Source organism: Lipophrys pholis (genome assembly GCF_963383615.2).
Source record: "Lipophrys pholis genome assembly, chromosome: 2".
Classification (NCBI taxonomy): domain Eukaryota; kingdom Metazoa; phylum Chordata; class Actinopteri; order Blenniiformes; family Blenniidae; genus Lipophrys; species Lipophrys pholis.
In genome coordinates, this window is record NC_137636.1 from 18,223,725 (window position 1) to 18,245,047 (window position 21,323).

The following is a 21,323-nucleotide window of genomic DNA, read 5'->3' on the forward strand; positions in this document are numbered from 1 at the left end:
GCATATTCATTATCATTAATTCTCTCTTAAACTTCATTAACTTGAGGCCGGTGCTGCTGGTTGCAGGTATAGTGCATTGCTGATGTGAGAGTGTAATTAGTTTCCTTCCCCATGATCCTTTTCCTCCATGCTGCGTGTGGTGGCCAAGAATCAACGAGAGGTGGCCACGATTCGCTCGAGCCGCCCCTGCTCCTCCACCTGTCATATCAGAAGAAAGTCACTCCTCCACGTCATAATAAAATCGAACCCTCAGCCTTTGTGTTGATCTCGATGTCCTGCAGAGTAGCGGTAACGTAGTTTGTTCACACAAAAGTAAATACATTTGCCCGGAAGGGAATATGTTGCGGAACATATCAAGGACCCATGTTTTCATCAGCGTTGTTTTTCTTTTGATTTTTGTCGGGTAAGTCTTTTTTTCTTTTCCTTCAGCACTGTATCCAATATATTGTCAAAACAATGAGATTTACGTCGTAAAAACTATTTTTAAACTAAATTAAGACTGTCATCTTCATAGATTGAGTGTATTTTTTTTTTTTTATAACCAAACCATTACCATATAGTTTAATTGAATTCACGTGACTGTGAAGCTAATGCATACACATAATATGTATGCAGATGCACAGTGGTTAAATGAGCTATTGCATGACTTTTATATTTGCATGTAAGTAAGCCCAACAACGCAAAGTGTATCCGATGAAAAACGATTGAGTTTGTATTTATCTAGTGGAATAAGCACCTGCTGAGGTGTCTGCTCACACACGAGGTGAGCTACAGTCTGTTCATGGTTGTTGATAAATGCATGCCACATAAAAATAATGGACTACACTGGCAAGAAGCCATTTTCATATAATGCAATTTTAAAAGATGATTTTGACAATTTAATTCTAAATCGTCAGTTTTGTTGAGTTTCACGTTTGGTTTAGCTGTTCCCGATATGATTTCCCCTGCATTTGTTCGTTTACATTTTTGATTTTAACAATAGAGCTGTCAAACTATGACTAAAAGTAAAGTTTCGCCGTATTTTTCAATGTCTTGCTAACCGTATGCGGAACAAACACGTAGTGAAAAGCATCAGTTTGCTGGACATAAAGGAAGCACAATGAAAGCAGAAGTTTCAATTAACTTAAACATTTATACAAATTACATATTTTTTTAAAAGTCACGACAAGTTAAAGTAACAAACATAGAAGCTTAATGTTGTAATACAACTGCAGCTCTTTGAGCAACTTCAGCCTGAGTTTTACCACAACTTCTGACAGACTGCCTGCCAGATAAATAATGTAGCAGCTGTTATGGGTAGTTGTGTATATAGAGTATCCCTCCCAAAAAATATTTCCAAAACATTCAAAATAAGACTATAATTTGTAATAGTTGTTAGCATGTTCATACGTAGAGATTTTTTTCAAAGAGTACATATTGATGTTTTTACCCTCCTCCCACTTCATAACTGCCGTTTCCTGTCGGGAAAAAAAAACACTTTAGTGTCTCTAAATACTTGCAGTGAAAGTGATGACTCATTGTGGCTCTTTGCACAATAATATTCCACATATGCAAGTGCTAGCAAGAGTCAATCAATGAAGCACTTTATACTAATAACTGCACTGTCAGCGAGGCCAGGCGGTTATACTCCACATTATATGAATTTGTAATTGTGCAAATGCTTTAGGGGTAGAACGTTTTTTGTCATCATCATACTTGAGGAAATGATGACAGGTTCCATTAATGTGCAAAAAGAAATACAAGCCATATAAACCCAAAAGTAAAAACAATCATACAATTGGTATTTACAGTGATATCAACAATTCTAGAAGGATTTTGATAATGTTTGCTAATATTACACTGAACAAAAATATAAACGGCTCCCATTTTCCATGAGTTCAAAGAACTAAGACTTTTTCTATATAATCAAAAGGCCCATTTCTCTCAAATATTGTTCAAAAAATGTGTTTAAATCTGTGTTATTGAGCACTTTTCCTTTGCTGACAACCCATCCACCTCACAGGTGGCATATGAAGACACCGATTAGACAACAGGATTATTGCACAGGTGTCTTAGGCTGGACAAAATAAAAGCAAGGGCACACTGAAATATGCAGTTTTACTGTATTGGGGGGGTCCGTGGGTGAGTGGGGGTGTCAGAAAGCCAGTCAGTATCTGGTGTGACCACCATTTGCCTCATGCAGTGCAACCCATCTCCTTCGCATAGAGTCGATCAGGTGGTTGATTGTGACCTGTGGAATGTTGGTGCATTCCTCTTCAATGTGCCATGCTGTCATCTACACCAATCCAGAGCATCCCAAACATGCTCAATGGGTGAAATGTCCTGAGAGAATGCTGGAAATGCAATTTCACAGCTTACCAGGAATTGTGGGCAGCAACAAGGGGCCGTGCATTATCATGCTGCAACATGAGATGATGATTGGAGATGAATGGCACCACAATGCATCCCAGGATCACCTCATGGTATCTCTGTGCATTCTAAATGCCATCAATAAAATACACCTGTATTTATTGTCCATAACATATGACTGCCCATCCTATAACCCCACCACCACGGGCCACTCGATTCACAACACGGACATCAGCAAACCGCTTACCCACATGGCACCATACACACTGTCTGCCATCTGCCCTGTGCTGTGAAAATCTGTATTTATCTGTGAAGAAAACGCCTCTCCAAAGTGATAGACACCATTGAATATGAGCATTTACTCCACACACCGTTGGTCATGACGATGAACTGCAGTCAGGTCAAAACCCTGATGAGGATGACGAGCATGCAGATGAGTTTCCTTGACATAGTTTTTGCCAGTTTGTGCAGAAATTCTTTGGTCATGCAAACTGATTGTTGCAGCAGCTCTCCAGTTGGCTGGTCTCTGACGATCTTGGAGGTATAAATGCTGGATGTGGAGGTCCTGGGCTGGTGTGGCTATACGCGCTTTCTGGATGTGAGGCCAGTTGGATGTATTGCCAAATTCTCTGAAACACCTCTGGAAATGGCTTATGGTATAGAAATGAACACTCAATTCACGGGCAACAGCTCTGGTGGACATTCCTACAGTCAGCATGCCAATTGCACGCTCCCTCAAAACTTGCAGCATCTGTGGCATTGTGCTCACTAACACAGGTTTAGACATACTTGTGAACAATGTTTGAGAGAAACCAGCCTTTTGTGTACATTGAAAATGTCTTAGATCTTTGAGTTCAGCTCAACAAAAATAGGAGCAAAAACGGAAGTGTTGGATTTTGTGGTGTATGCGGTGGGTTACATTGGTCCACACAAAACCATCTTGTTTCCATTAACACTTAAAGTTCATCCAGTTCTTTGTAGATTCACTTTGGGAATTTTGCTACCTAGTGGTATATTTGTAAATTTGGCTTGATGGCTCTGTAACATGAATACATTTTTTTTTTCATGATATTCAATGAGGATGTTGAGCAGCTTCATTTCACAGTTGTGGTGAAGAGGAAGTGTTGTTTAAAAAAAAACCGGTAAGTCGATTCAAATGATGTGGATGTTTATTTTAACCTAAAAAACAAATTTAATAAAATTTAAACCTTTTTGAAAATCTTAGCTGTACCTCAAATGAAGCAGTGTTACTAACCAGAATAACAAGTCCACCAATAACTCTTTAGCATTTGCTGAACATTTTGCTTCACAGCCAGAGCCCCACTGTCCATCTGTCTGTCCCTGGACAGGTCGCCAGTCTATCAGACAAATCAGAGACAGACAACCATACACACTCGCATTCACACCAAGGGGCAATATAGGGTCATCAATTAACCTTGCATGTTTCTGGACAGTGGGAGGAACACACACACAGGAAGACCGTGCAAACTCCACACAGAAAGGCTTGGATGGGATTTGAACAATTGACTTTCTTACTGTGAGGCAAGAGTACTAACCACTTCCCCGCCATGTGGACCAGTAAGAGTTTTGTCATATGGTAAATGCAATGTATGGATCAATCCATCCATGCTTTGAACCCCTTCCTCTTAGCATCATGGGGTCTGGAGCCTATCACAATTGACACTAGGCCTAAAGCATGTTTAATACTTGGCTAGGCTAGATGTGCATAGCGGAGGGGCAGGTCAGTGGTAATAACAATAAACTTTGCTGTTTTCATTGCAATACACAACAAAAAATGACAATAAAATTCTATCTATCTACCTAAGCAACAAGTGCAGAGACATATAATGTTGACGACATCAATGATGGAATTAATGTCAAAATGTGATGAAAAACATCAATAAACCCAGAACATACTTTACTAGACGTATGGCCAATAAGTAATTTTTTGTCAAATGTTTTTGCGTGTTTGTTTTCATCTGTTTACATGTGTGAGGTATTTGGTTACAGGACAGTGGAAGTCATCTGATTAGAAATTCTAATCAGATGACTTCCACTGTCTAAAAATTAGGGAGTATTCCAATTTGGAATACTCCCTAATTTTTAGTTTATTGTGGAACCCTATTTCTACATGTTTAACAGTCAGACTTAACGAGTGAACTTTTTTTTATCATATATTTTGATTGGGGGGAAAAAAGCACCTGCATTCACTATTTATCTTGAGTACCTCTAGTTTTCAAAGAGAAAAATCCTTTTAAAATGATTTGGGGGATTTATTCTCTTATTTCTTTTTGGGGTCATGCTGGCTTCATTACCACTGGCTTGGGTGTCACTATGGCGCCCCATTCTGCTGGTTGCTCAACACCTACTTATCACTCTCTCATGGAACCAATGCCCAGTTACTCTGTCCAGCCGCTGTGGGCTCCTGGCTTCTCTACAGGTGGGGAATATGGTAGAGGTGGCCATAGTGTTTGAGTGCAGGACAACTCGGACTGAGTAGAAAATATAAATGCAATAGGTTTTGGTATGGTTATAAAGAAAGAGACTGTGCGCAGGTATGAGATCACACCAGGGGCGACTGGCCATAAGGGGCAGGTGGGGCTGAGACCCACCTGGTGTCATCAGAAAGGACCGCATGCAAAGTATGCTATTAATTCTTTAAGATTATCTACTTTGTTTTCTTGTCTGTGAATAAAACCTCCTCCTGAATTTGCACATAATTAGTGTGTGAGGAATTTATTCCCTTGTTATTGGTCTCCTCTTGCTGTTTCAGGTTGTGTTTTCTCCTGATCCACACCGATTGTGCGTTAGTGGGGCTGGCCCCTCCCTCACCATGCAGCGTGTATTACATGCAGTAAAGTGTAAGTGCGCATGCTCAGGCTGTGGCGCAATTTATTTAGACCATATTTTGCCTTTTTTTCTTTCTTTTTTTTTATTGAATTATTTTTTTTAATCTGATATTTCCAGTGCACAACCTTTTCACAGGATCAGTGCCTATATGGTTGTCATATTGTTGTGGCAATACAGTTGTTCACTCACTTTACTTTGACATTCAGTAGCATCACTAGACCTGAAACAATATCTTGCCCTACAAAGTATTTATGTATAGAAATGCCACTGGATCACACAAAAATGTAATTGAATGATTGCTAATTTTTAAACAAAATAATCAAAGTCTTTTTTTTGTATGGGAAGTGACGTGCTTTAATCACATTTGGGTAATTCATATTTTTGAAAAAATACACCATAACTGTCACGATTCACACCCAGAGACTCAGGTGCGGACAGAGACACGGTACCAGGAGTTCTCTCAAGAGTATTTTAATAAATAAAAGGTGGCAAGGGACTCAACCCAAATAAACAAGATAGCTGAGCTGTTACAAAAGGATAAGAAAGAAGACGGAGAACAAAAGGAGGGGAAGGGGTGACTGAACTACTCAGCAAACACTAAGAAACTAAGAAACTGCCAAACTAAGCTAATACTCCAAGACAGGAAAAAAAATCAGAACCAAAGTACAACACAGAAATTATACCATGACTAAAGGTAACGCTCAAAAGTAGTATTCAGGCCCAGCTAGAGACTGCAGGGAGCACACTGCCTGGTATGAAGTGGGTATCTGTAGGAGGGTGTGGTCGGCGGTGAGGAAGCAGGACGGAGGGCATGTGCTTCAGCCTGAACCGAGCAAGGCAGAGCAGGGTGCAACTAACTGTCAATAGTTTGCGGTCCGCCGCCGGGTCTTGATCTGAAGCCAGCTTTATGGGGAGAGAGGTGAATTTATTAGTGTAGCCACACCCTGCCTCAGGTGAGTGCACGCAGGTAATCAGACTGCACTCACCAGCATGCAGCACATGCCCACCTGAGAAAAAGGAAAGAGGGAGGGGAAGGGAAAACACTGGCAGGAGGCAGAGCCAGAGGTGGAGGTCATGACAAAAACAGCCTATAATTGCTGCCAAACTGTTGCATTCTGTTGTGATTACATGTTACCACTCATTGCGTACATGTTTAATTAAGTTAATTGTACCTTTAGTTTGTTCATAAATATTTTGCTTTCGTATTCCACCTTCATCAGGCGCAGCAAGCAGGCAGACTAGAAAACTGAGTTTAAAAGTGTTTTATTATGATTGTGAGCTGGAGAGTCTGAGGCTGGCTGAGACATTTGTGAGCTCGGCTGGTTGTCAGGGGCCGAGATAGACTTCAGAAGTTGAATGATGATTCCAGGAGCTGTTTGCAGACAGGCCAGTTACCAGAAGTCGGGTTTGCAGACTGAGAGGTTTTCCTGAAGTCAGGCTTTGGATTGAGCGTTTTTTCTAAAAGGTGGGTTGCAGCCTGAAGACTACAGGAGCTGGACTGCTGTCTGAGTGAGAGTTCTGAAGCTGTGATGCGGGCAAGGAGGCGGCCAGAACTGGAGTGGCGGAGAGAATTGGGATTGCTTGGCTGGCAGGTCAGCACTTCAGATGTCAGGGTCCAGTGTCAAGGGGAGTCTGAAGTTAAGCCCCGTCCCACTCCGGCACGTACTGTGCTGTGGGACCGCGGCTTTATTGAGCTTTACAGCTGCAGGTTTGAAGGACTCTGGACTCCTACCACAGACATACAGCAGTTCTTTTCCTCTGGACTAATTGTTATCTTCACAAGTAACAATGATCTGATCTTTTGGTTTTTCTGTATAGTTTTAAGTAGATATGGTTCATGCATCTCACAATGTTTTTGTATCATGATAAATTTTTATTCACTCATTGTCGGTATTTTCCCAGTAAGAACGACACGATAATGACCAATTCTTGCACTTTCCAGATGTGGAACTCTGGGTTCTTTTTTTTTTTTTACTCAGCAACACATCAACGAAAATTTGTCATTTCTCAAAAGGAATAACTTGTTTTTCTCAGTTCAAAATTCAGCTGATTATTAATTTACCCCCAACATGCCATTTCTCGAAATAACGAAAATGCTGTCCTTTTTTCTTTGTCTTTATAAATCCAACCATCTTCTATAAAAGATTGAGGTTTTGTCCCAATTTACAAATATTTACTCGGTGGACAAAATTAAAAGTGAACGACTGGTTTTAGTTCCTCACCATGCGGGCAAGTGCACATCATTTGTATATCAGGTTTCAACAGCTGCGGACATTATACCTGTTAATGTTTGACACAGAGCTCCTCAGCAAACGGTATACTGAATGTTTTTGTAACCATCGCCCATGTCAGCCCACAAAGGCTGTAATTGATGGGTAACATATTAGGCCATTAATCATTTTGACCTGGATCGTTCAAGTACCCAGCCATAGACTCTCATGACTACAATCTTTGTCCAGTTTTTTTTGTCCTACTCTACTTTTATCCCTGCAGGATTTTCAAGAAGTACTACTCGACTTTCCATTGATTTGTGATACTGGAACGCTGAACCCAAATAACGGATAAAAAAAACACACACACACACATGCAAAAAGTTAAATTTAAGTGAAAGTACTTTCCCCCCGTTTCCAAAACCTTGTACAGGCACATTTTTGGTATGAAATTATTCAATACAGTTGGCATTTTCCTCCCGCTAAATGACTTTCTATCAATAGCAGCTATGCTGTGTTTCACTCTTAAAATACGAGTCACACTCTTTGCTTTAACATTCCATACTATCCTCGGATGTAGCCTTTCTGTTTAAACAGTACATTGAGATTTAGACTTTTAGCCCATTTGAGTTATGAGTCAAAGTTCAAAGGGCAGGTTTTAAAGTCTGTTGTGAAGCATTCTCTAATATAATCAGTAACTGTGAAACTAACTCTGAAAGCATTCAAATTCTTCTCACAGTTCAATGTGGCAAACTAAGTGAGCGGTGCAAAGGGCCTTGATAGCAAAGAACAAATTCTTGACCCATTTGAGACAATATTTACAATATTGTGTTCATTTTATGACAATTGTTATTAAGACTGTCGCCAATACTCAAGAACAACGTTCATTGTTTCTACCAAAAAGGTACAATCTCCCACTGTTTGTATGTTAATAATGTATGGTTATTTGTTTGTCTTGATAGAGCCATATATATCTACTCAGGAAATGCTGTCTCATCCTTAAGGTAAGTTTTTCAGCGGAAATAAATAATCCCTAAATGATACTGAAAAAGTTTTCCCTGAGATATATGCGGATCATTTCTGTCACTACCACAGCTATGCTTGAAATTTATGATTTCTTACAGCAATGTACATTCTTAATTTGGAACTCATCTTTGTTCTTATATTGTTTCTCATTTAAGCTCGTGCCAGCCATGTTATGAAACCCATGAGCCCAACAGGATAGTCCTGGAGACTGACGTGGTGGAAAATGAAGAAATCAAACCTTCATCAAACAATGGCAACTGGAAGATTGGAGACCTAACCATGCAAACTGGGTGAGAGGCCCTTTATTCACCCTACAGACTGGAACTGCTGGTTTTTTTTTTTTTTGATTTAAATTTTTTTATTATTTTTCCACAAACAAAACACAATTATATATACATATCAATGCTTGTATAAAACTCTTCAAACACAACCCCCCCCCCCCCCCCCCCACACACACACACACACACCCCACCCAACAGAACAAACAGAGGGAGACCATTGACTCATTCTGTATGGCTTTGGTACTAAAAGAAAAACTAAACAAAAAACAAAACAAAACCGGAGAAAAAACAACAAAAAAGAAGAAACTGAGGTTCTGTTTTATAGTTGTGGACATACCTTCGTCCCTTCCTCATGCAGTCATCATTGCAATGTATCTGCCCCATTTCTGTTGGAACTGCTGTTTTTAAAGGTGCAGATCTGAATACTCAGCTGCTATTGTTGAGGCCATCCCCCATTCCTCTGCTTATCCATAAACTCATCCATGCAACAGTGCATATATTTAATTTAATCATGCGTGTGCGTGTGCGTTTGCATTACGTTTCAGCAGGTTAGTCAGTACCAGTCAGATTTTCTCAATTTCTCTAGTTAACATTTGCATCTATTTAGATTTCTCATGGATTTGTTGCCAGTGTCTTTTTATGTATTGCTTTGTCCTTTACGCTCTCCTGACTGCTGCATAAAAAGTGATAAAGTGATGAAATGTTGACTTTGCTCTTATCTTCCAGGTTGAAATATGCTCAGCCAAGCACACAGATTGGGTAAGGCATTGAAAAACATGCAGTTTTTATAGCTGTATCAGCTGCTTCTTCCTGTTTGGGTCAAAGCTACAGACAGTGTGTGATGAACCCCTCTCATAAAAGAACACTTGGCAGTTTTGCTTGATTCAGGTTTTGTGCATAAAAGGAACAGATATTTTAGTCTGATTGACCATGGACAACCTCAGTGAATAATATACTACCCTATCTGTTATGCCCCAGACTCTTGAGGAGTCTCATAGACTTTATGCTTTCAGTATTACCAAGTGTTTAGAAAGATGTTTTTTTTCCACTGCACTTGTCTTCAGTCTGTTTACTTTTTCTCATATTACTTTCATATCTTTGTTGTTAATATGATGTGGAAGAAAGAAAATCAAGCTCGACCAGCCTGGGTTAATAGAAATCAGATTTTCATATGACAACCTATTGTATTTCTAGATAAAACATGTGTGTCAAACAGGAAGTTCATTATTAGAAATGGCAGCAGTAAAGCTGATGTAATCAACCCCAAAATGTTTTTGAGCTTTTTAATATTTGGTTAGTGAAAGGTGCAAAGTCATGGTCTGGAAATAAGTGGGTAGAAAACTTTACTATAAAAAGGTTTTTGCAATGTACCGTAAAGCAGGAAGGTTGGGCAAACAGGACTGGTTCCCAATAACTCAGAAGTTGATTGTGTTGAAGTCCTTGTTGCATCTGGCGTTTACATTTGTTAAGACAAAACTTTTGTTATATTTTCACTCCCAATGCACAATAGACAGAAAATGAGGACAAATCAACTGACGTTAATAAGTTGGCTGCATCTAGAAACACATTATAGGTGTAATTATAATCAGATCATAGCCAAACCACTAATAATAGACTGGAAGCTGAGAATTGCTATGCATACATGTATCCAGAAAAGAAATGAGTGCTTCATTTTTGATCTTCTTTGTGTTTCTCAGACGGACTGATGTGAACACGGTGACAAACTGGAATGCTCCCCTGGTGTGGGAGGGAACGTTTGATCCGGTGGTTATTGACGCAATCTATAAGAAAATGGACCCGAGAATTGCTGTGATTGTTTTTGCTGTTGGCAAGTAAGTGCATTGTCAGGCTATTGTTGGAGTGAGACTATTTCTATTTCTGAACTGTAGAAATGTAACTCTTTTTAAAATTGAAAAAGCAATAACTTGAAATAATTTCTCTGTATATATTGTTGTGTATTATTTGCATTATGTTGTTTTATATGTCTCACATGCACTCACATCACTATGATGTGCTTCTTTAAAACAGATACACACGTTTTCTGAAGGGCTTCCTGGAGTCGGGTGAAAAGTACTTTCTAGTTGACTTCAGGATTACTTACTATATCTTCACTGACAATGAGGAAGATGTTCCCAGAGTAAGTTAAAGATTTATTCATTTCAATAGATGAAAGATGTTTAATATGCAGTAAAAAAAAAAAAAAAAAAGCTTTGAGCTTCATAAACATTTTTTCAAGAACCATTTCAAGTGGTTCCTCTAATGTAATTGAGGTCATTTTTATATTTTTCCAACAAAGGGAGGTGTCTACAGACCTCGCACACACACACCATGATTGAAACCTACAGGTACAGTCTGGTGAAAGCAGAGCTAAGAAGCCATACAACATTAAACTTGAAAACATTATCTTACAATTCTATCAAGATGCAGTATGTGGGCAGTATATTAATGCTGGAAAAACCAAAGAGCTGGTAGTTGACTTTCACTGACACAAAATAACAGCACCCTCTCTGGTGAACATCCAGGGAATGGATTTGCACTCCTTATTAATGTGTTTTTTTTTTTATATTCAGTGATTGCACTATTCTTTTTACATTTGTATCGTACTTATGTTTGTACAGTTTTTTATATTTGATTTTTTTTTTTCTGTCTCATATGCATGTATCGCTGTGTGTAATGCTGCTGACAACACTCTGAATTTCTCCTCTGTGAGACAGATAGAAGCATAACAAATGTCTACGCTTAAGCTGTTACTATAACAAGTAGACCTACATAATATTCTTTTAAATGCTTTTGTTGGACTGTTTTAGATTGGAATGAGAGAGGGCAGAAAGATCACAATTGTCACTGTTCCAAGTGCCAAGCGCTGGCAGGATGTGGTACTTGGCCGAATGAAATGGGCCACCATGACCATTGACAAACAGGTAACGAGTGAAAGACACTGGACTGTGACATGGAAGAAATTATCAAATTCTTTTATTGTATATTTTTAATACACTCTTCAATAACCCGTTTGAGTTTTGTGTTTGTGGATTTAACAACTGTCTTCCATGTTCAAGATCCGTAAAGAAGCAGACTATCTGTTCATGATGGACATTGACAGTGTCTTCCACGACCGCTTTGGGGCAGAGTCTCTCAGTCGACTCTCTGCTGTTCTTCACCGTGGCTACTACAAGGTTTTAGTGTTTTCCTTCATTTTCATCATATTCATGCCAAATAAACACTTTTTTACCCCCTTATTTCATCATGACCATAAATGCGATGGGCTGTAGAAATTATTCTCACATTTTCATCAGCTCAGCCCTTCACACATCACATGCTAGTGTATTGCCTCATTTACCACTTAAGAGCTTTGAATTTAAAAGAATCTGCTGAACTTGCTTGTGAAGTTGTCAAAATTTTAATAGTGCTCTTGTCTGTATATTTCTGTTTTTACCAGAAGACATCAAGAGATGGATTTCCTTATGAGCGTCGGCCCCAGTCCAAAGCCTATATTCCTGCCGGTGAAGGAGACTATTATTACACCGCAGCCGTCTGGGGGGGATACCTGGAGGACATGTACAACCTTGTCAAGTAACCAAAACCAAAATATTTTCCAACCGTTTTGATTCAAAACTTAAGAAAAGCAAGTTAAGGAGAGGAGCAGAGGCCTGTACTACGAACCGTGGTAAGCATATCCAGGATCTCTCTCTGTTTCCTGGGTTAACTTATCCAGACACGCGCGGTCCTGATAACCGTGACTACGAAGCAGGTGGTCAACTCGCTGGTTCAACCCAGACCTACGTGTGCGTTCACATGAAAGGGGGCGGAGTTTGAAGCGTCTGACCAATCACACACACGGGGAAATCCTGCAGTCCTTGAAGTTATCTCGATAAGATAAAATCCAGCCTCGTAGTGGTTCAGCTGGCTTTTGCATACAATAAAGATGAGAAGCTTTGCCTTCAAAACTGTTTGTAAAGCCTTTTGTTACTACTGTGTTTGACAGTCTGTTGAATATTCTACCTGTTGTGCTGCCTCACAGTTGCAACTTTTGTATTTCATTAGATACTGTTACAACATGTCGGAGGAAGACAAAAAGAACAACATTGAAGCTGTGTGGCAGGAAGAGAGTCACCTGAACAAGTACGGTATCACATTTTATTTCCACATTTATATGTATACCTGGCTTCAACGTAGGAATCTCACAGGGAGTCCAGAAAATGTTATTGAGACAACAAAGAAACATTTTAATTGTTCAGTGACTGTTTCCTCGTCTTGCTTTGGTTGGCTACGGGAATTCTATATTCTTCTAAAGATGGGTTCACATGATGCAGTGTGAATTAGTAAGAATCCTTATCTCCTTAAATATACGAGCAAAGCTATTTTAACACTGTCAGTGAATTGATCAGTGGAGCATTTTTTCAAAGTTGAATACATTTAAAACACACATTTCTAAAGGAATACCCCCAAATAAAATGTAAATTATTATTATTATAATCGCCTTCAGCTTTGGCTATATCTCCTTTTTATAATTTAGTGTTTGGTGGCAACTTAATACAGTGATTGACAGTAGAGCCTATGACAGTTTTGGAGGGCACATAGGGTGTCCAATCAGATTACACAATCGGATCACGGCAGCTCTGCAGCTGCCTGGGGATTTCAAAATCCAGTTGCATGTCTCTAACAAAATTGTCTTTCTGTTGCATGCAGGTACCTGCTATACAACAAACCAACTAAGGTGCTGTCTCCAGAATACCTCTGGTCTGACTACGATTCTGTGCCATCAGACATCAAAGTCGTCAGGATCTCACAGTTGGTTAAAAATTATGCTGAGGTACGGCCCAATGGTGGACACTGACATCATCCATCCATCCATCCATCCACTTTCTCCCCCTTATCCGTTTCCGGGGGCCGGGGGTGGCAGTCTGACCACTGTCACCCAGATCACACTGCACCGAATAAGAACCTTCCTGCGGGTGGTGAGCCCACGGAAACACTGTCATAATGCTGGTTGATATTCAAGATGAAACATTTGTCGATAAATTGTTATATGCTTCCAAAGTCAAGTTGAGTGAAGGCGTGCAACGTTCCCCCTGTAGTCATGTGAAATAAACTCTATGGCCAGCATAATGTGAAGGAACAAAGGTAAATACTTATCTGCATGTGTCTACATTAAGGTGTGCCCATAAAGAATGACGGCGTTAATGATTAAACCAAAGTAGACTAAATTGCAGGCGCCACTCCCCATTCTTTTCAACCTATGCGAAGTCATTAAGGGAAGAATGCAAACTTGAAGAAATGTAACTGGGACCTGTGTTGAGATAAGTTTCAGTTGTCTTCTACCTTTTATTTATATCAGTCAATGTTAATCAGATTTCATTACAGCTTTAATTTACATATCAGCTGTTGTTTTTTTTGTTGTTTGTCAAGCAAAGCACAAACTTTGGATCTGAACGTAATCCATTTAGTAAATTTCTAGCCGAGCACCAATAGGCTCCAGACAGATGTTCATTCAATATTACTCTATATTTTTGACTGGGGCTTTATTTTACAGGCAATGATTTAGAGTCATAGTCAAAGTCTGTTCTGGAAAGAAATTTCACAGAGCATTAAAGTGACAAAATGAATAATATACTTGCTTGCCAGGGAAAATCTCTTTCATCAGAGTATGTGTGCAAAGTACATGTATGAAGTGTGTATTTAGCTGGAAGGAATGTCGCGAAAATTTGCTATCTGACCTATATATATATATATATATATATTTTTTTTTTTTTTTTTTTTTTTTTAATGGATTTTATGTCCATGAAATAGAAACTATAAAAAAATGTTTTACCTTATTACAATTACAGTGGAAAGAAGATGTAGGTTGATATTTTAGCCATATGATGTTTTTGACTTTAGTCATTTAGACAGCACAATCCATGTTGGGGGGTTTCAGTGTGCTTGGAGTAATTTGTAAATGCATGAAGGACTTTTGTTATTTTCTTTCTTTCTTTTTTTTAAATACGGGAATTCAATAAAATCTGTTGAAACGTGTCTGAGTGTACTTTTCTAAGGACACATTAAATCGAGTTAGTCATGTATTAGAACTTGAAAAATGAAAACCTAAAAGATCTATAAGCCTTTTTTATGCTATACAGATATTAGATCTAGCATGATTCATCTTTATCAATATTTCCAGATGTGTGTTACAGCGACTGTGTAGGAACTGTTTTTGTTTTTTTTTGAGCTGCAGATCACAAAATTTGTAAACTCTCCAGTCTTCAATATGGGTACGTAAATATCAGTATATTTACAGTATGTACCCATATTGAAGAGTGTTCTGTAGAGTTGCGTGAGTGTATCTTTTTCTCTGTGAGCACAGCAGGAACACAGACTAAGACTGATATTGTGACAAGAAAGTAATTAATGCATTATCATTAATAAACACATGTTCATTTGCTTTTTGCTTCATTTCATAAACAAAATCCATCCATATTTAATACTGCTTTGAGACCTATGACTGAGAGCTACAGCAGTCAGTTAGTCACAGACACACCTTTTGGCATTCAACTGTTTTGCAAGGGAGGAGAAAACCAGAACATCTTGAGCACTGTCCAAACAAACAAACAAACTTTAAATGAATTGGTGACACTGAATTTCCCATTGGTGTGTATATGTGTTGTCAGTCTCTGTTCAGGGTGTATGTTGCATTCAGGGATCAACTCCTGTGACCATGAACTGGATTGTGGAGCACAGAACATGGATAGATAAGTAATGCTAATCCAGGACCCACATATTGTTTGCCAACATTCCTCCAAATTCACTTCAGTGTATATTTTATGTTTTGTCTTTTTAATTCAACACCTCGGCCTGGAATGGAAAAGAAAATCCAGAGATTTTGTGTGATGTCTGTGAAGAGACACTTTGAATATATATATATTAGAATTAGGAAAGGGCCAGACAGTCCTTTTTCTTTGAGATTATCACCAAACGCAGTAACAATAGATGTAATTTGTTTAGTGTCTTGGACAGACTGACTAATCCCTCAGCGTCAGTCCCTCCTGAACTGTTATCTGTTGCAGCATGTGAGGATTTTGTATCCTTTTTCACCCAAATACATTATACAGATAAGAATGTGAGTCGGTCAGTCTACTTCAGACATTAAGACTGCAACACCTGTTCCCCCTACAAAAATATTCCAATTAATCTGTGACATTTTCCCCCTTAAGATTGTGCAGTTCTAACCAATATTGTTCACTTTGATCCCACAATTTGCACCTTGACACCCTGCCCAAAACCTTTTTCTAAAGGTGTTTTTCAAGGATTCAAGGAGTATTTATTGTAGTACGTTACATGACATAATACGAAATTCTGTAATCAAAGCCCGGTCAATGTGAAAACACAAGTAAAATATAGGATAAAATGGAAAAGTAATATAAAATATGCCCAATAAAAACATTATATACAGTGTTTACTGAAGACTGCTGACCCACTCAGGTTTATATATATATATAACATAAATCAGGCCTTTAAAACTATATTATTTGCTAAGTCTATGCAATAAACAATGGATTTTACTAGTTCTATTGCCTTTCTCTTAATAACGTTTTAAAAGATTTTTTCTTTTTTTAATGCATCACTTAATCACTTACTTTTAATGTATTTCATAATCTTCATAACTCAAGATTAAGATAATAATTGCTTTGTTTTAATGTATTTCATCATTTTTATCGCTTAAGATTAAGATCCTTAATTGTTTCAATGTCTTTATTCTATTTCCTTGTGTTTTAGACGAACTCTGTCGTGTTGTTGTTGTTGTTGTTAAAAGATTCAGGGAAAACCATCCCGAGTTGACGTTGGGGATTGGTTGTGAATTTTAGGTTTGACGATAAACAGCGCCCCCCAGTGGCCGGGATGTGGACCTGTGTGTTTACGACAGGGGCGTAAATCAGAGCGGTCGTCCTCTGAGCAGCGGAGCCCCTCGGTCGCCCTTCAAACCGAACAGAAACACCGCTTCCCTCGGCTAAGACGCCCAGCCTCCTGAAGTCAACACCATGGCGGGGACAGTCGCTCGTAAAGCCATCGACCACCTGAAGAGCAAAGAGTTCAGGGACTATCTGACGAGGTTCGTGGTTTTCTGCACATTGATGCTAAGGCAGCTAGCAGCTACTTCACCGCGGCTCATGTTTACCAGCTCGCTTTATTTACAGTCCAGACATGAGGATTGTTCAACATAAAACACACAACAAAACAAAACAGGTGCGGTTATTTATCTGAATGTTAGAAAAAGTGAGGATGGTGGTTTGCCTTCCGGAGATCAGCCGTCATTCCTCTTGTCATTGAAGAGTTGGTACTCAATTAAATACTTTTATTATTCAGAGTACACTCGTGAGAATACTCTTGCCGATATTAGAAGCTTCGCATACTTTCTCCATCTACGTTTGAATCTAATTTCCTAAAATCAACGCAGTGTATAAGAATTAAACAATGTAGTTTGTTCCGTCAAGTTGAGATTCGGCATCAAGTCATGTCTTAAAACTATACATTTATCACTAGATAATGTGAAAAGATGTGTATTTTAATTCAAATCAGGGATGTAAGCAGTAGTTATTTACATGATGTAAATCGTACTTCAGTACGAGTAAAATAATAAAAATATTCCTATGAATACTAATTGTTGTCATCCGAGGAACTGCTGTTATATGATGGCCATTATGATTATTTTTTTTAAACAAGTGTTTGTCATTGACCGTGCACCAGGAGGTTTGGTTTTTATGCAGAGTGAAACTGTGGTTCAATCCGTGTGCTTGTCAGTTTTTGCCTTCATATCTAAAACACCAGGGATTAGGCAACATCTGAAAACGGTGTTGTCCCTGTCACAGTGTCCTTTCACACACATTATTTTTAAACTTATGCAGAAATAAATAGTTCACCTTGAAAGTATGCTATTGCCCCTCAGAGGCCCTATTGTGAAAACTCTCAAAGGGAGTTATCTGTCTGGTTGCGTGCCACGCTGTGGAAGGTTTGTGGTGTCATTAAGTTGAAAGAAGTCATCTGATTGTTTCTAAGACTCTGGCTAATGTTTACATGAAGCCCTGGTTGTGTGTGTACTGCACACAGATCAGCCACAGTCACTCCGTGAGATGGAAGTGGAAACGTAGAGGCTCCAGGAAGGTGCTTTGTTTGCACATATGATGAATACACTGGATCATCCATGTTGTCTTCTGATGACCTTTGTGCCTAATATGTAAACAATGCTTTAAAAGACAAATAATTGCGCTGTAGAAGTGAATGAGGAGTACGTTTTGAAGACTTCTGGACCCTTGCTAACGTGTTCTGTGGAGCTTTGCCTGGGGGCTGTTTGGCTCCGTTTTTGTCAGTGTTCACAAAGTTGCATATTTTTGTTACAAACAGTATTCCAGGGAGTGACGGAGACAGCTACTGAAAGTTGGTCATATTTGTTTTTTATTTAGTAACATGGATAGAAATCATCAGTTTGTCATTGGTGAATTAATGTGATTGTGATTTCTGTTTGACTAATCTACATACTTCATGTTCTCCTCTCCTCTATGTGGCGCCAAAAAACTCAAAACCTCAAACATTCATCAGCACGGTAAGTCAACAAAGGTTCTCTTTCTCTTTACGTCAGTTGTTCCATCCCAGAGGCTTATTTATAAATTGCTGTTTTGACCCTTACTTTTAGGTGATTCCTGTGTCTTTACCTAAATCGCAGCCCACCGCCACACACACACTTTGACAGCCACTGCTCTTTATCATTTGTATCTCTTTCAACTTCACGCATACATTTACAATCGATGTAAAACACCTAACTTCTCTTCTTTTTTTACTTTTTTTCCGCAGCATTTCTGGGGTCCTGTGGCAAACTGGGGTCTTCCTATCGCCGCCATCACAGATATGAAGAAGAGCCCTGAAATCATCAGTGGCAGAATGACCTTTGGTAAGACATACAGACACATGTATCAGTATGGACCTTCGTGCAGTACTCACGCAGCGCTGCTCTCTTTTTTAGTGCTGTCGTTTGTCCTTTTACAGAAAAAATAAAGTTCAACAAATTTGCTCTAAAAACTCAATAGTCAAGCCGAGATTTGCTTTTCAGTTTAGATGCAATTAGATATCTCATTTTCCATTTTTAGAGACGCACAGCGTGCATGCCGTTATGCAGGTTATATTTAAAAAGCCGGTCTTGTATTTACCATGTTTCCTCTTCTCTTTCCCCGCAGCTCTGTGCTGTTATTCACTCCTCTTCATGAGGTTTGCCTACAAGGTGCAGCCACGTAACTGGCTTCTGTTCGCCTGCCATTTGACCAACGAGTCAGCACAGCTGGTTCAGGGAAGCCGGCTCATCAAATACAAGTGAGGAACCATTTACGGTGCTTTTTTTTTTTAGTTCTTGTTCTTATGAGCAAGTAGGTAAGCAGATCTTACTTGTGTAAGTGTCCCGGTTCAAAAGCCCTTTCAAATGCTGCTAAAAAAAATGGATCCTTTGTTGAGTGGAACCAGACGCCACAACAGATCAACTTCACATATTGTATTATTCATAATGCTAAGGATTTATGTGACTAATGCAGGAGTCTTTACTGGTGCTTGTCCTTTGCCCTGCTCGGCGTTCAGGTCGGTATAATATGCATGAACAAATGACAAGAGAGGAAACCCACTGAGTGATATTGGCTTCGACCTTTCTCGAATCGCAAACAAAACAAATACAATTAATTGTCAGTGAAGTCGAAATGAAAGTGCAACAAGTGGCTCTCGCTCCCTTTTCAAGACTCATTTGTGGTTGCTAGGCGACCTGTACAGCTCTTGGAAGAGTCCTCTGAAAGCTGCTGTTTAGTCCCTCAATTCTTTTGAAGGATTCACCCTCTGAACAAAGACACGGCTTCTATTTCCTAAAGCAGGATATGGATGGACACGTCAGGAAATCCATCATTGCTCTAAAATTGTTCTTAGTTGTTATTGTCTACAGTTTGTTGAGGAAAGGTCGCTGAGGCCAAACACACTGCAGGTGCTTGGCATACGACTCCAACAAGTTCAACCTTAGGATTTGTAAAATCAGACTTAAAAATGAAAGATCTGTGATTAGAATTTGGGTAATGAGTATATATGTTGTACTTGCTCTTGCAGGTAATTTGCTTTCTCAAAATATCCCTATGTTTATTTTGGCTGTTTATGTGTTGACGAGGCAATTTCTCCAATCTATTTGTCTATTTAGTTACCATAATTTCCGGACTAATAAGCGGACTATACTTTTTCCGCACGCTTTGAACCCTGCATCTTATAAACATGAGGACTTTTAGTGAAGGCTTTATTGTGTTTATTCTGACTGTTTGTTTGTTTGTTATTTCAGCCTTGAGAAAAGAGGAAAATCTTCATAAAGAGGCCAAAAGCTGAGTGGCGCTGTGCTGCGACACCCGTGAACCTGGATATCAGAGCTCGTGCACCGAAACACCAAATCCAATCAGTAATGCACTTAGGAAATTCTTACCCTGATGTTACCAAGATAGCCAACTCGTGTAATTTTAGTCACTTTACGACACAGACAGAAGAAAGTTTCTTATTAAAGTCAGGGCTACTGCAGTGATTTAGTTTTAGATTTTAGCCACATTTGAAGTGACACACCAGTCTCCAACCTGAAGGTTCAGTCTGCAGGCCAGAGTGACAGTGTGTTATCTTGCACAAAGGATCCACCACCCGCTGTCACACACTTTCAGACTAACTTCCATCTTATCATTTGATTTAGTTTTTTCATTTTCAATTCCAAGTCGCAACCTGCTTGGAAAATGAAATGAATGACAGTTCAGCTTGTGCAGAAAGGTTCACGCTGTCCTCACTGGCAACAGATTCATCCATTAGCCTATCCTCAAGCACAGAGAGAGCAGCACAGTTGTCGGTTTCAGTGTAGGAGGTTCGATACTATGCTGTCAAATGTCTGTATAGCTGATGATCTTGAAAACAGAATTCAGATAATTATTTAAATGAAATGTCATCTCACATTGTAACGCATTGTAGTTATGTTGATACCTGAGACTGTTCAGAAAGTTTCAATCTTGAGGAGACAAGCTGCTTCTGTCAGTGCTGACCAAACATGGACTTTGTGTTGTTGTCATTCACTTTAATTTATTGTCGCTGTATAATTGACATTATTAACCCCCGATAAATGTTTTGATTCTTTGGGTTTATTAAAATAAACAGGTTTGAAAAACACACCTTTTTCACAGTGTCTTCAGGGTTTCCCTAAAGTTCAGTTTTACAGCTGCAGTTTTGATGTTTTCCCTGTTATGAAGGTCAAGCATCATTCCACCGTTACAATGTAATTTACACGTAATCGGAGAGGTCAATCGCATCTTTTCACTCTCAGTACTTTGCAAGTGAATTTTTTAAACAAACACATCATTTCCTCTAAGTTTGAGTGCTATACATCTTTCTTTTTTTTTTTTTAGCTTTCTTTCACTCAGTACAAGAACAAATAAAAAAAAATAAAGGTTTAGTATCTCACATCATTAAAGATTAGAGCAAAATCACATCTTGTATATTTTCTTTTTTCCTCAGTGTGAATGGACACCAACAATGGTAAACACATTATCGTCGGTTGAGACCAACAACAATGAGATTGTGTCCAGGATTGTCAGAC

General features: G+C 39.0%; 2 protein-coding genes across 3 annotated transcripts; both read left to right on the forward strand.

Annotated features, from left to right (window-relative positions):
* Positions 1–229: 229 nt before the first annotated feature.
* Positions 230–14,413, forward strand: LOC308106504 (globoside alpha-1,3-N-acetylgalactosaminyltransferase 1-like). Of its 2 annotated transcripts, none has more exons than XM_080458290.1 (11): positions 230–403; positions 8,372–8,413; positions 8,591–8,725; positions 9,443–9,475; positions 10,414–10,548; positions 10,745–10,853; positions 11,524–11,637; positions 11,773–11,889; positions 12,153–12,286; positions 12,758–12,835; positions 13,403–14,413. In XM_080458290.1, the coding sequence occupies exons 1-11, from the start codon at positions 339–341 to the stop codon at positions 13,548–13,550; spliced, it is 1,110 nt and encodes a 369-aa protein (XP_080314416.1). In that variant the 5' UTR covers positions 230–338; the 3' UTR covers positions 13,551–14,413. The 2 variants fall into 2 exon arrangements, with proteins under 2 accessions (XP_080314416.1, XP_080314417.1); XM_080458291.1 differs by having other exon boundaries at positions 12,156–12,286; positions 13,403–13,692.
* A 2,176-nt stretch (positions 14,414–16,589) lies between these two features.
* Positions 16,590–20,896, forward strand: mpc1 (mitochondrial pyruvate carrier 1). The gene is made up of 4 exons (XM_080458611.1): positions 16,590–16,803; positions 18,536–18,632; positions 18,916–19,048; positions 20,040–20,896. The coding sequence occupies exons 1-4, from the start codon at positions 16,729–16,731 to the stop codon at positions 20,065–20,067; spliced, it is 333 nt and encodes a 110-aa protein (XP_080314737.1). The 5' UTR covers positions 16,590–16,728; the 3' UTR covers positions 20,068–20,896.
* The last annotated feature ends 427 nt before the right edge of the window (positions 20,897–21,323 follow it).